Source organism: Prionailurus viverrinus, chromosome D1 (assembly GCF_022837055.1).
Source record: "Prionailurus viverrinus isolate Anna chromosome D1, UM_Priviv_1.0, whole genome shotgun sequence".
In the NCBI taxonomy this organism is placed as follows: domain Eukaryota; kingdom Metazoa; phylum Chordata; class Mammalia; order Carnivora; family Felidae; genus Prionailurus; species Prionailurus viverrinus.
Window position 1 is genome coordinate 103,415,478 of NC_062570.1, and position 14,212 is coordinate 103,429,689.

Here is a 14,212-nt window from a genome sequence, read left to right on the forward strand (position 1 = left end):
GGTGTTCTTTGGGAATCACAAGATGCCCTGTAGTGATAAGAAATACAGAAACAAAGTCATAAACAAATGAGAGATTGAAGTGAAATTCATTCCATATTGTTTGTGTATACACACACATATGTACACAATATTTCATTAGAGCAATAATTTTTACTCACAGGTTTCTCCAGATTTAAAGTATGGACTAGACAATAAAAGTTAAGGCACAAATTATCTGTAGAGTTTGACATTGTTAAAACTGAAAGATATCCATGAATTATTTTCCAACTTTTCAATTCTGTGAATTTGTAAACAGTGGTGTAGAAAATGTAATTTCTTTATTATGATGAATCATCTTGAATGAATCTATATATCAATTCAGTTTTTCTCAGCCTAGCAAATGCTTATATCTATGGTCCTTATGTGCCGGAAAAAGCTCTAGACACTTTGTATGAATATTCAGTTATTATTCTCAACAAATCTATGAGATTGATTTCTTGTTACCCCCATTTAACGTGTGAAGCACAGAGCTTGAGTAATGTATATTTAAGTTTACAAAATTATTATCGTCAAAGCCAAACTTAGTGCTCGGGTGGAGTGATTCCCAAGTCCACTGGTCTCACCTGAATTAAAATCACATTGAATTTAACTTAATTCATGATCAGTCTTTCTCCCATGTCATAAACTCAGTGTTTGGGGTTTCACAGTGACGTAACCAAGAGATACGTCCATGGTGCATGTGGTATAATCACTGTAGCAGTAGGGACTCAGACAGCCAGCAGAGGCAGTCTGGGGAGGGCATGGCATTGAGTATAAAGCTTGGGCTCTGGGACCAGGTTCATGTCAGTCTTAGCATTCACCACTGAGGAGTCTTTAGTCCGAACCTAACTCCCTGTTTTCTTCATCTACAAAATGAAAATAGTAATGAGACTTCACTCAAGGTATTATTGTAAGACCACTGTAAGAATTAAATGAGGTAGTATATAATAATATAAAAATCAAAGTGAGCAAAATGAGGAGTATTTAGTAGAACCTGATTAGTGTAAGGGATAGTATTCTTAGTAGGATGGGATGATAGCCTCTCTGTTGGCTTAAGAAAGGTCTGGGGCGACACACAAGCTCAGCGTGGTTGAGTGGTCTGCTGGCATCCCTCTTCAATATGCTTTATATCACACACTCGGTTGGTTTCCTGGGCTCTTCTGTGCCTTCAGTGTTTCTCAGTCTGTCTGTCCTCTGCCTACATGAGTGGCTGTTTCAGCTACCGCATGGGAGCCATTCTTTTGCTTCATTTCTTTCTTAAGATCCATGTTTTAGTTTGTGTTGAAAGTGTCCCGTTTCTTAAACTCATTCTTTCTCTCTTTATTTTTATCCCACAGTTGAATCGCAGGGATCACTGGGTAGAAGTTCCTAGTTTGTTGGTCTTTAGCCTGAAGATCTGTGTTTTGGCCAATTACATGTTTTAAAATTGTTTACTTGAATGTCATCTTGTGTAGGAATTGTATTTTTAATCTTTTCATTTGACTTGGATGCCTTTAGAAGGACATTTGTCCCTTGCTAATCATTAGTTCACTGCTGTCCTCCTTAATTCTTTCAACAGATAGTGAGCAAGACAAAATTAACAGCTACTCAATCAGAGCACACCTATCCATCTATTTTTAAAATCTCTTTTAGGAGAGCAGCATGATAATGTTTCACAATGATCAGTAAACTCCCCACGGATGGAAGTCTTGATACATGTGTCTAGCCTCAAACCACTGCTTTAGACATGCCAATGAGAAAAAATGAAATATGGTCTTTTGTAGCAACGTGGATGGAACTGGAGACTGTTATGCTAAGTGAAATAAGTCATACAGAGAAAGACAGATACCATATGTTTTCACTCTTATGTGGATCCTGAGAAACTTAACAGAAGACCATGGGGGAGGGGAAGGGGAAAAAAAAGTTAGAGACGGAGGGAGCCAAACCATAAGAGACTCTTAAAAACTGAGAATATTCTGAGGGTTGATGGGGGGTGGGAGGGAGGGGAGGGTGGGTGATGGGTATTGAGTAGGGCACCTGTTGGGATGAGCACTGGGTGTTGTATGGAAACCAATTTGACAATAAATTTCATATTAAAAAAAAGAAATTTATTTCTGTGCTTAAATAATTCATAGTATGTGTAGATGCCCTGTTGGTTTTGCTTGAATTACATTTCTCACTGAAAGTGTATATAGGACATAGAAGCTTACCTTGCTGCTGGGAAAGAAGGAACAGTCAATCCTGAAGAGTTAGCTTGGAATCAGAAATTCAGCCATGGGATGATGCACACATACTGTGAGAGATAGTCTTAATCAGGTACTGGTCAAATAGTTCCAAAGGTAAATAAAGATGAAGTGAAGAATGCAACATGGAGCCAGGAACCTATGTTGAAGTGCCGAATCCACGATGCAATCTTTGTGTACCTTCTTATCTCTAAAATGAAGCAGAAAATTACTTCTCCCGCATGATTCGAGCAATTTGTCTGTGAAACAGGCTCTATGACATGCCTGTCCGAGGGGCTATCATTCTAAAGTCAATGAATATAATTCTCATCTTGAGGCGTGTTCCCTGGCCATCATTGGAAGTTCATGACAAATCCTCAGGTGAGGATTTGGCGGTGGGAGGAAAGTGTATGTACTAATGACTACTAACATTCAGACAAATATATGATGGCCAAAGGGGCTCAGCACATGTCTGCTCCTTTTGAAATGAGATCACATTGAGACATACTGGGAGTTTTAAAAGCTATTTCATGGGGATTAGGAGGGAATTACAGAGATATAAGGTCTCTGGGGATGTCCCTCAGGAGGGCATCTGTAGCTCTTATCTCACTTTTCTAGGAAAGTATCAATTAGCTTTCCTATGGGGACTTGATTGGATATGTTGAGGGTGCACACATGTTTTTATATTACTTGTTTTCTCTTTCTCTTTGCTTTCTAATTTTTTAAAAAATTTTTTAATGTTTTATTTATTTTTGAGAGAGAGAGAGACAGAGCATGAGCAGGGGAGGGGCAGAGAGAGAGGGAGACACAGAATCAGAAGCAAGCTCCAGGCTCTGAGCTGTCAGCACAGAGCCCGACGCGGGGCTTGAACACACGAACTGTGAGATCATGACCTGAGCCGAAGTCGGATGCTCAACCGACTGAGCCACCCAGGCGCCCCCCTGCTTTCTAATTAAAGTGTAATCTACAAACAGTAAAATTTATAGTTTTCAGTATTGTAGTTATTGAACAACTGTTCAAACTGGGTCAAATTTATCCAGTCACACCACCACTAACACAAACACAATATAGAAGAGTTCCATCATCTAAACAAAATCTCTGAGCTTCTTTGCCATCAACCCTCTTCCTGCCCTCAGGTGACTACTAAACCATTTTCTGTCCATATTGCTTTGCTTTTGTAGGAAGGTCATTTAAAGAGAATCTTAGCACATGTAGCCTCTGATTCTGGCTTCTCCCAGTTAGCATGGTGCATTTGAGACCCATCCATATTAGCTATATTAATTTCCTAGAGCTGTCATAAAAAAGTACCACAAACTGGATTTCCTATATAACAGAAACTTATTATCTCACATTTCTGGAGGCTAGAAATCTAAGATCAAGCTGCTAGCAATGTGGTTCTATTGGTTCTCTCTGAAAGCTGTAAGGGAGTATCTGTTTATACTTTTCTCTTAGCTTCTGGGTGGTTTGCTGGCCATCTTTGGCATCCCTTGTCTTCTGCTATCACATCCTGATCTCTTTGTTCATCTTCACATGGTGTTTTCCTTGTGTGTATGTCTCCCCAAGTTTTCCATTTTTATAAAGACACCAGTCATAATAACTTGGAAACCCATTCTGTTCCAGTAGGACCTTATCTTAATTATTACATCTGTAGTGACCCTATTTTTGAGCAAGATCATCTTCTGAGGTACTAGGGGTTAGGACTTCAACATATAAAATTTAGGAGACACAATTTGACCCATAATATATCAGTAGTAATTTTTTTTTCATTGCTGGTTATATTCCATTATATGGACATTACAGGTTATTTATGTGTTTCCCAGTTGGGGGACACTTGTGTCCCATCTAGTATCTCAGAATTAGGAATAAAGTATATCTAAACATTTGCCTATTTTTTCATGAACTAGATTTTAATTTCATTTGGGTAATTATCTCTGAGTTAGATCGCTGGGTCAGATAGTAAGTATACATTTAATTAAGTAGAAACTACCTAACTGTCTCTTTGAGTATTGACATGGAGAGAACCTACCCCTTCCCAGACAACCTGTGTTATGAACATGTACTATATATGTGGGAAACAAATCTGTAGTGCACTGAATAATCACTGCCAAATATGAGATCTTGTCAACTGGAATGTGTTACGCTTTCCATATAGCAAAGACTTTGCAATTATGGTTAACTTAAGGGCATAAGCTTGGTAGATTATCATGGGTTCATTTTCGGACCCTAAAGACAATATCCAGTGCCTTTATGAGAGAAAGGCACAAAAAATGGAAGAGTAAAAATTCCAAGGGTCTGTAACTCCACAGAAACGCTAGGTAAACAAAAAATAAGCCAAACTATCAGAAGAAACTTGGTTTCAGATGTATGGAAAATACCAAAAGGTATAACAACCAAGTAAATGTCAAATCATGAAAATGACTCATCTATAGTGTTTATGGAAACAGGTAGGTGACAAGCAGGTAAGTGACCTCAGGCTACAACAGAGGCATGAGACACCACACACAAAGCATATAGTCAATAATAATAGTTTAGAAAACTCATGAAACAAACAAATACAATCTACGACAAACAAAACAATAAAAGCAAAAACCTGAGTTGGACGAATCTGAATTCCCAAGGTTAGCACACTATATATTCACAATATTCAGTTTTCAACAAAAATTGACATGTGAAGAGAAACAAGAAAGTATATCCCATCCACAGGGGGAAAAAAAAGAAATTAACAGAAACTTCCTGAAGAAGCATGACATTACACTTATTGGACACAGTAAAAATTGTACTGGACACAGATTTTTAAATCAACTGTCTTCAATATAATGAAGGAGCTAAAGGAAACCAGAATAATTATGTCTCAGCTTTAGAGAATATCAACAATGATACAGAAATGATCATAAAAGAACTATATATAAGTTCTGGAGCTGAAAATACAACTGAAATGAAAAATTTACTAGAGGGTTTGATCATTATTTGATTAGGAAGAAAAAAGAATTAGCAAATTTCAAAATATTTCAAATGAGTTAATCAGTGTGAGGAACAGAAAAAAAAAAAGAACGAAGACAAGCCGAACAGAGCTTAAGAGACCTGTGGATCACCATCAAGTGTACCAACATTTGCATAATGACAGTTCCAGAGAGAGAGAAGAAAGAAGAGGCAGAAAGAGTATTTGAAGAAATAAAGGCTAGAATTTCCCCAAATTGGATTTTTAAAATGTATCTTTCCATTGAAGTAGCCCATGAAACAGCAAGTAGGATATCACAACCGCATTCTGTGAGGTCAATATTACCTCAATAAGAAAGCCAGATAAAGACATTACAAGAAATGAAAGCTACAAGCCAATATTTCTTATGAGTATAGAAGCAACAATAACCAACAAAATGTCAGTCAACCAAATCCAGCTACCTAATAATATCATTGTATAGCAGGACTTAATAGGATTTATCCTAGGAATACAAGGATGGTTCAATATGCAAAAAGCAACTAATGTCATAAGCCACTTAAACAGAATCAAGGAAAAGAATATGGTCATCTCGGGGTGCCTGGGTGGCTCAGTCAGTTAAGCGTCCAACTTTGGCTTAGGTCATGATCTCGCAGTTTGTGAGTTCGAGCCCCAGTCAAGCTCTGTGCTGTCAGTTCAGAGCCTGGAGCCTGCTTCGGATTCTGTGTCTCCCTCTCTCTCTGCCCCTCCCCTGTTCACGCTCTATCTCTGTCTTTCAAAATATGAATAAACGTTAAAAAAATATGATCATCTCATTGATTTATAAAAAGTCTTTGACAGGGGCTCCTGAGTGGCTCAGTGGGTTAAGCCTTTGAGTCTTGATTTCAGCTCAGGTCATGATCTCATGGGTTTGTGAGTTTGAGCCCCATGCTGGTTCCACACCATCAGTGTGGAGCCTGCTTGGGATTCTGTCTCTCTTCACCTTTCCCACTTTCTCCCTCTTTCTCCCACTTTCTCCCTCTCTTTCAAAATAAATAAATAAACTTAAAAAAAGCTTTTTACAAACTCTTACATACTTTTATTATAAAAAGAAAAACGCAGAAATCTAGACTAATGTGAAAATTCCTCAACTTGATGAAGGGCACTTATGAAGGAAACCACATTATTATTCAAAAATGGGAGGTAGAATTCTTTCCCCTAAGTTAAAGTGCAAAATAAAGATATTGATTTCACCACTTCCATTCAAAATTGCACTGGTAGGTCTAACCAGAGTAATTAGGGTGAAAGAAAGAAAGAAAGAAAGAAAGAAAGAAAGAAGAAAGGAAGGAAGAAAGAAAGAAATAAGAAAGAAAGAAAGAAAGAGAAAGAAAAGGAATCCAAAATGAAAAAGAAAAATTAATATCTTTAAATTTTTTTTAAATGTTTATTTATTTCTGAGAGAAAGAGAGAGAGAGAGAGAGAGAGAGAGAGAGAGAGAGCATGAGTGGGTGAAGGCAGAGAGAGAGGGAGACACAGAGTCCAAAGGAAGCTCCAGGCTCTGAGCTGTCAGCACAGAGCCTGATGCGGGGCTTGAACCCATGAACTGTGAGATCATGACCTTGAGCCCCCTCAAGCTGTGCACCTGCATAGTGCTGGCCCAATTCCTGTCACTGACCTCCACGGCTATAGATCACCTCAAATTTTCAAACAAAAGTAGCCTTCTCCAAGCATATGTTTATAAGCCTGTCTAAAATCACAAAGAAAGAATGTTTAAAGCAGCAAGAGAAAAAAATGATCTCATACAAGGGAATCCCCACAAGGCTATCAGGGTATTCTCAGCAGAGACCTGGCAGGCCAGGAGAGAGTGGGATAATATATTCAAAGTGTTGAAAGAAGAAATAGCTGACCAACAATACTTCACCCAACAAAGCTGTCCTTCAGAAATGAAGGTGAGATAAGGTCTTCCCCAAACAAACAAAGTCACAAGAACTGCCTTACAGGGAATACTGAAAGGAATCCATCAAGCTGGAATAAAAAGGTGTTAATTAGTAACATGAAAGCAGATAAAAAGAAATGATGCACTGGTAAAGGCAAGTGCATGGTCAGATTCAGAATATTCAAATACTGTAATGTGGTGATTGGTAAACTACTTAACTCTTTAAATTACTTTTTAAAAATTTTTTAAGTTTATTTATTTGGAGAGAGAGCGAGCACAAACATGGGAGGGGTGGGGAGAGAGGGAGGGAGGGAGAGAGAGAGAGAGAGAGAGAGAGACAAAGAGAATCCCAAGTAGGTTCCTCACTGTCAGCACAGAGCCTGATATGGGGCTTAAACTCACGAACGGTGAGATCATGACCTGAGCAGAAACCAAGAGTCAAATGCTTAACCAATTGAGCCACTCAGGTGCCCCTTAACTTTTTAAATAAGAGTATGAAAATAGCTGTTGCTATGATAATTTCTTAATAGGCACACAATATAAGAAGGTGTAAAGAGAGATATCAAAAACATAAAATGGGAAGGGAGAGTTAAAGAGTAGACTTTTTGTGTGCAATTGAAGTTAAATTGAAACCAGCTTAAAATAGAGTGTTGTACCTATAGAGTGTTCTAGTCAGCATCAGAGTAACCACAAAACAAAAACCTATAGTAGAAACAAATGAGAAAAAGAACAAAGGATCAAAATATATCACAACAGAAATATTATCAGTTCACAAAGGAAGACAGCAAGAGGAAGAAAGAAAGAAAGGAATTATAAAACATTCAGCAAACAAATAACAAGATGGCAATAGTAAGTCCTTACCTTTAAATATAAATGCATTAAATTCTCTAATCAAAAGATATAGTATGTCTGAATGAATAAAAAACCTTACAAGACCCAAGCATATTCTATCTACAAGAGACTCATATCAGTTTCAAAGACACACATAAGTTCAAAGAGAAGGGATGCAAAAAGATATTCCAGGCAAATGGAGACTAAAGAGAGCAGAGGTAACTATACTTATATCAGACAAAATAGGTTTTATGTCAAAAACAGTAATAAGAAACCAATAATCATTACATAATAATGAAAGCATCAATTCTTCAAGAGGATATAATGATTGTACACACACACGCACACACACACACACACATATATCCAACCTCAGAGCACCTAAATATATTAAGGAAATATAACAAATACTAACAAATCTGAAGGGAGTAATAAACAACAATACAATGATAGTAAAGGACTCCAGTATCCTACTTTCAACAACTGAATAAATATCAAGACAAAATCAATATGGAAATTTTGGATTTGAACTATATTTTAGATCAAATGGACCTAATGGGCATATACAATGCACCACATCCCACAGGAAGAGAATATACCTTCTTCTCAAGTACACACTGAATATTCTCCAGGATAGATGCTATGTTAGGTCGCAAACAAAGTTTAGCAAGTCAAAAAGATTTAAATCAGATCAAAAATCTTTTCAACCACAGTGGCATGAAACTAGGTATCAATAACAGGAAGAAAACTGGAAAATTCACAAATGTAGAAATTAAACAACACAGTCCTGAACATTTAATGGGTCAACGATGTAATAAAATGGGAAATCAAAAAATATCTTGAAAATGTGAAAATGGAAACACAATATACTAAAATATATGGATCGCAGCAAAAGTTATTCTAAGAGGGAAGTTTATAGCAATGCATTCTGATGTTTTAAAAATTTCAAATAAACAACATAATTTTATACCTCAAGGAAATAGAAAACCAATAACAAATTAAGCCCAAAGTTAGCAGAAGAAAGGAAATAACAGATCAGAGCAGAAACAATGAAATAGATAAAAGGAAAATAATAGAAAAAAAATCTATGTAATTACAAGGTTGGTTTTTTGAAAAGATACTCAAAAATACCAAACCTTTAGCTAGACTTACCAAGAAAAAAAGAGAAAGAGTCAAGTTAATAAATTTGTAAATGACATTATAACTGATGTTATAGAAATACGAAGGCTAATAAAAGACTACTATGAACAACTATATGCCAACAAATTGGACAACCTAGATGTAATGGATACATTCCTAGAAACATATGAACTTCCAAGGCTAAATGATAAAAAAACAATTTTTTTTAAATTTTTTAACCTTTATTGATTTTTGAGACAGAGAGAGAGAGCATGAATGGGGGAGGTTCAGAGAGGGATGGAGACACAGAATCTGAAACAGGCTCCAGGCTCTGAGCTGTCAGCACAGAGCCCGACGTGGGGCTCGAACTCACGGACTGTGAGATCATGACCTGAGCCGAAGTCGGACACTCAACTGACTGAGCCACCCAGGCGCCCCCAAAAAACAATTTTTAAATTAGAACAGATCATTAACAAGTAAGAGCCAGTAATCAAAACTTTGCTAAGAATGAAAACCTCAGGAACAGATGGCTTCATGGGTGATTTCTACTAAACATTTAAAGAAAAATTAACACCAGTATTTCTCAGCTTCGTCCCAAAAAGTGAAGAGGAAGGAACACTCCCAAATTTCACAGGGCCAGCATTATCCTGCTGCCAAAGCCAGATATGCATTCTACAAAAAAGAAAACTACAGGTCACTATCCCTGATGAATGTAGTGGCAAAAATTCTCAATAAAATACTAGTAAACCCAATTCAACAGCACATGAAAAGAATCATAAACCATGATCAAGTGGGATTTATCCCTAGGATTCAAGGATGGTTCAACATATGCGAATTAATAAGTGCAATACATCACATAGGTGGAACAGACAAAAGTCAGTAATTGTAAGTACAAAGCAATACGATTAATAAGTGTCTCAATAGTTATATGGAAAGGATTGACAATATAGAGGAGGAAATTAAAAAAGGCAGGGAATGGAACGGAAAGGAAAGGAAACATTTCTTGAACATTTTGTTCTGTTTATGACATTGCGCTATGTTCTAGCTTAATCAGTATATAATTGTGTGAAGCAGGCATTATTTGCCCCAACGGAAGCTCAGAACATTTGATTAGCTTGTCCTATATTGACAAGCTTGTTGGGGAGGGCACCTGTTAGGATGAGCACTGGGTGTTGTATGGAAACCAATTTGACAATAAATTTAATATTAAAAGTAAATGAATGAATGAATGAATGAATAAATAAATAAATAAATAAGAAAAGCTTGTTAGAATGGGGTTCATGTTGAGCTATTTTCTGTCTAACACCTCTGCTAATTTTATGTGTTCTAGCCATTTTTATTTTGATTTGGAGATTGAGTTCAGTGAGGGCTCACAAATAGATAATTGTGGCATTAAATTGTGTTAGAACAGTTTGACAGTTTTCCTCATTATATAGCCCCTCACTTCTGACTTACTTCAAACAGCATGTAGATCGACTTACAGGAAATGTTCTGTATTCGTTAGTGGGAATAATACCAGCTGCCATACAAGGAGATTCCAGTATTTCAGTGCCATGGTCATAGACGTTTTTGCTTACATACTGTTCAGTTCGTTGTTCTATGGGAAATCATCCTGTGGTTCAGTGACCCAGAGTCTCGCAGCTTAGTGGTTTTCCCATGTCTTGCAGTATGAATTCTATCAGCCGATGACAAAGACTGACAGTGAGCAGAAGATCACACGGAAAGTTTCAGGAGGCTAACTTGAAAGTAGCACGTGACTCAGGCTCACGATTCAGTCACGGGAACACAATCCCAGGAACTCAGTTTCTTGAGAGCTGGAAAATGGAGCCTACTAGCTACATGCTCAGGAATGAAAGAGAAATTGCTGGGAAAACAATTAATTGTATTTTCCATTATAATGTTTTGATCGGCAAATGTCCGTTTTACATTTCCTCCATCCAGAGGACACTTTATGCACCTGCACCAGGGAGACAACCTAAAATCCATAGACCCTAAAATCGCCAGAGAAGTTCCACATCCAGCCTAACGAATTGATTAAATTGCCTCTCCATCGAGTCTAGAAATGGCTCCTTATGGTCTGACAACTTACAAAATAAAAAGAAAATTGACCTCATTCTATAGTCATACCCGGCAAATAATGTTAGACCAGGTTAAAAAAAAAAACCCTCCCATTCATAACAGAGAGTAATGGAAGACATACCAGATAGTTCACAAATCTTGCTGAATTGACATTACAAAGCCCTGGTGATGGGAAATATTTCTTTATGAGACTTGATTTTTTTTTCTCTAGGCATAATTCGATTTTTCACTGTTTTCCTTGGTTCCTTGTTCCAACCACTTGAATGTTTTTTTTTCTTACCCATTATTCTTTATTGCCACTTTTGAAACATATCAAACACAAAACTATGTCGCACACAACACTAACAAAAGTAGTTTATTCATGAACTTGCATCAAAAAAAAACCCCATTTCCAGTAAATTTCATTTCAGCAGAGTTCAAGGGTGTTAGTAAAGAGTAAATTCATTGAGCAAAATGAAGAAATACTGAGCCAGTGTATATTTGGCAGGTGCTTTGTTAAGATATGGCTTTTGGAAGTGGGGGAGATGTTCTAAGTGGTCTTCAGGTACATTTGTCACTGATTGGTTGGCTGCAAGTGAACAGTTAGGGTAATTTAAAAAGAGGAAGAATGATTCGCTGTTAGAGGTGGCGAGTTTTTGAGACTGCTAATTTTCTGCAAGAGCTGAGATCATTATCAGGTTGATATTGGTGGTGTTCCCCCCTTGAAGTGAGTTTTTGTAACTCGCTTTCACCTATATAACTTGGAATTTCTGGAGTTGTTTTGATGCTCAGAAAAGTTATTTTTAAATAAGGCTCAAAGCTTTATTTTCAGTGAGATAACCATATTAAGCTATTGCTTAAAAGGACTTTCCATGCACTCGAGGGAAATAAATGAAATAAATAAATGTAAGAGCTGAATGTTGATAATCCCTATGAAAAATAGAGCAGGCTTAGGGAAAAAGTCCATGGAAAAGGAATCACTATCTTGTAAAGTTCTCGTGGCAGGCCTCTACGGACTCCTTGAGTGGGTAACATTTAACCAGAACTCTGAAATAAGTGAAGAAATAGCCCATGGAGAAAATAGCTAATACCGAGACAAGGCAAGATTGGGGCTGTCCAGTATTTCCAGTACAAGGGTGAATGAGGTGGATGAGCGATTACTCCACTAAAGTACAAATTAATGGGTGGCATTAACCATTTCAAAGCATTCATTACCAAAAATCCCCAAGCACCATTATTATTTTTGAATGAATTTTTAATTTTAGTTCTGCATGTTTATTTTTGAGAGAGAGAGAGAGAGAGAGAGAGAGAGAGAGAGAGAGACAGCATGCGGGGGAGGGGCAGAAACAGAGGGAGACAGAGGATCCTAAGTGGGCTCCGTGCTGACAGCAAGGCTGAAACTCACGAAATACGAGTTTATGACCTGAGCCGAAGTCGGATGCTTGGCCACCCAGATGCCCCTTTAATGTAATTTTTAAGACAAAATGTGAAGAGTTGGTACTCAAAAGATAAAGGTAAAAATAATGTAATTACATCTCCTTTTATTCTAACATGCTTATTTTCTTTGGCAAACTTCCACGTGAATATACTTTTTTCTTTCCAAATAACTCAGTAATGATTGAAGCTTTAATTTGTTGAGTTGCTATCATTATTTGCCTCTGGATGGAATGTGCCAACAAAAGCATATACTTCATCATGAAATAAACTTTATTAAAAACCATTACTTTTTTTTTTTGCATTTTAGAGGGTTGGACTTATTCCTCAACAAAAATAAATAATATTAGACCAATATTTTTTCTAATATCCCAAATGTCCTTAACATTTGAGTTGTGGCATGGAGTAAATCTAATAAGGATTTAATAGCTTTCTGTGGATTCTACTTCATTAAGACAAAACCTAGAGAAAAATTTGCCTTTTTAACAACCTTTTTGAATGCATTCTTGACCTCTTTGTTCCTCAGGCTATAGACCACAGGGTTCAGCATGGGGATGACCATGGTGTAGAACACGGATGCGATTTTGTCTGTGTCCATGGAATGGCTGGAACTTGGCTGTAAGTACATGATGATGACTGTCCCATAAAATATGGAAACTGTAATGAGGTGAGACACACAGGTGGATAAAGCCTTCTGGTATCCCTCACCTGAGTGTATCTTCAGAATGGTAGTAAATATGAACAGGTAGGAAATAAAGATGACAAAAAGTGCAAAAAAGACATTGAAGCTTGAGATAAAAACAAGAATCAGCTCACTTTTGTGTTTATCAGAGCACGTCAAAGTCATGACAGCTGGAATATCACAGAAAAAGTGATGAACCACATTGGACACACAGAAAGAGAGATTAAAGGTGTCTCCAATGTTTATAGAGGCATTTAAGACACCACAGGCATAGGAGCCTATGGCCAGATGAGCACACACACCTGTTGTCATGGTGGTGGTGTAATGGAGGGGTTTGCACACTGCTGCATAGCGGTCATAGGCCATTGAGGCCAAGAGGTAATTTTCCACAGTGGCAAAGACTGCAAAAAAGAACATCTGGGCAGCACATGCATTGTAGGAGATGACCTTGTCTCCCATTAGGAGCCCAGCCATGACCTTGGGAGTGACTGTTGAGGAGTAACAAAAGTCAACCAGAGACAGGTTACTGAGGAAGAAATACATAGGAGTGTGGAGACCAGAGTCCAGCAAGATCAGCACGATCATCCCCAGGTTTCCAATCAGAGTGACGAGGTAGATGAGCGTGAACATTATAAAGAGAGGAAACTGAAGTTCTGGGTTATCGGTTAGTCCCAGCAGGATGAAATCGGTCACGTCTGTACGATTCTTCATGGATGTGATTTGAGAATCACGAGATGCTCTGTGGCAAAGAATGATCAATAAAAAAAAGTTGCACGGAAATTGAAAAGCATGAGTGTTATTTTATTATGGCCATACTTTATTTGTGAATATTCTCCATTTCTAAGCATGGGAATGACAAATGCAATTTAGTGATAATTTATCCATAAAAGAATAGACTTTTGTAGAGGAAGGTTCATCACAGATCGTCTTCCCAACTTATTTTTGTATATGAGTAAATTGAGTCACAGGAAAGGGTAATGAGCTGTCTAAGGCCACATGCCAAGAAATGTTTGAACTCC

The 14,212-nt window shown here is 37.5% G+C and overlaps 1 protein-coding gene across 1 annotated transcript; it reads right to left on the reverse strand.

The window, feature by feature from the left end:
- Positions 1-12,953: 12,953 nt before the first annotated feature.
- LOC125146574 (olfactory receptor 5B2-like) lies at positions 12,954-13,922 on the reverse strand. Its single transcript, XM_047823278.1, has one exon. The coding sequence runs from the start codon at positions 13,902-13,904 to the stop codon at positions 12,954-12,956; it is 951 nt and encodes a 316-aa protein (XP_047679234.1). The 5' UTR covers positions 13,905-13,922.
- Positions 13,923-14,212: the final 290 nt, after the last annotated feature.

What these genes read in the sequence shown, in the direction of transcription:
- LOC125146574 (XM_047823278.1), bottom strand. Translation starts at nt 13,904, where the DNA reads ATGAAGAATCGTACAGACGTGACCGATTTCATCCTGCTGGGACTAACC.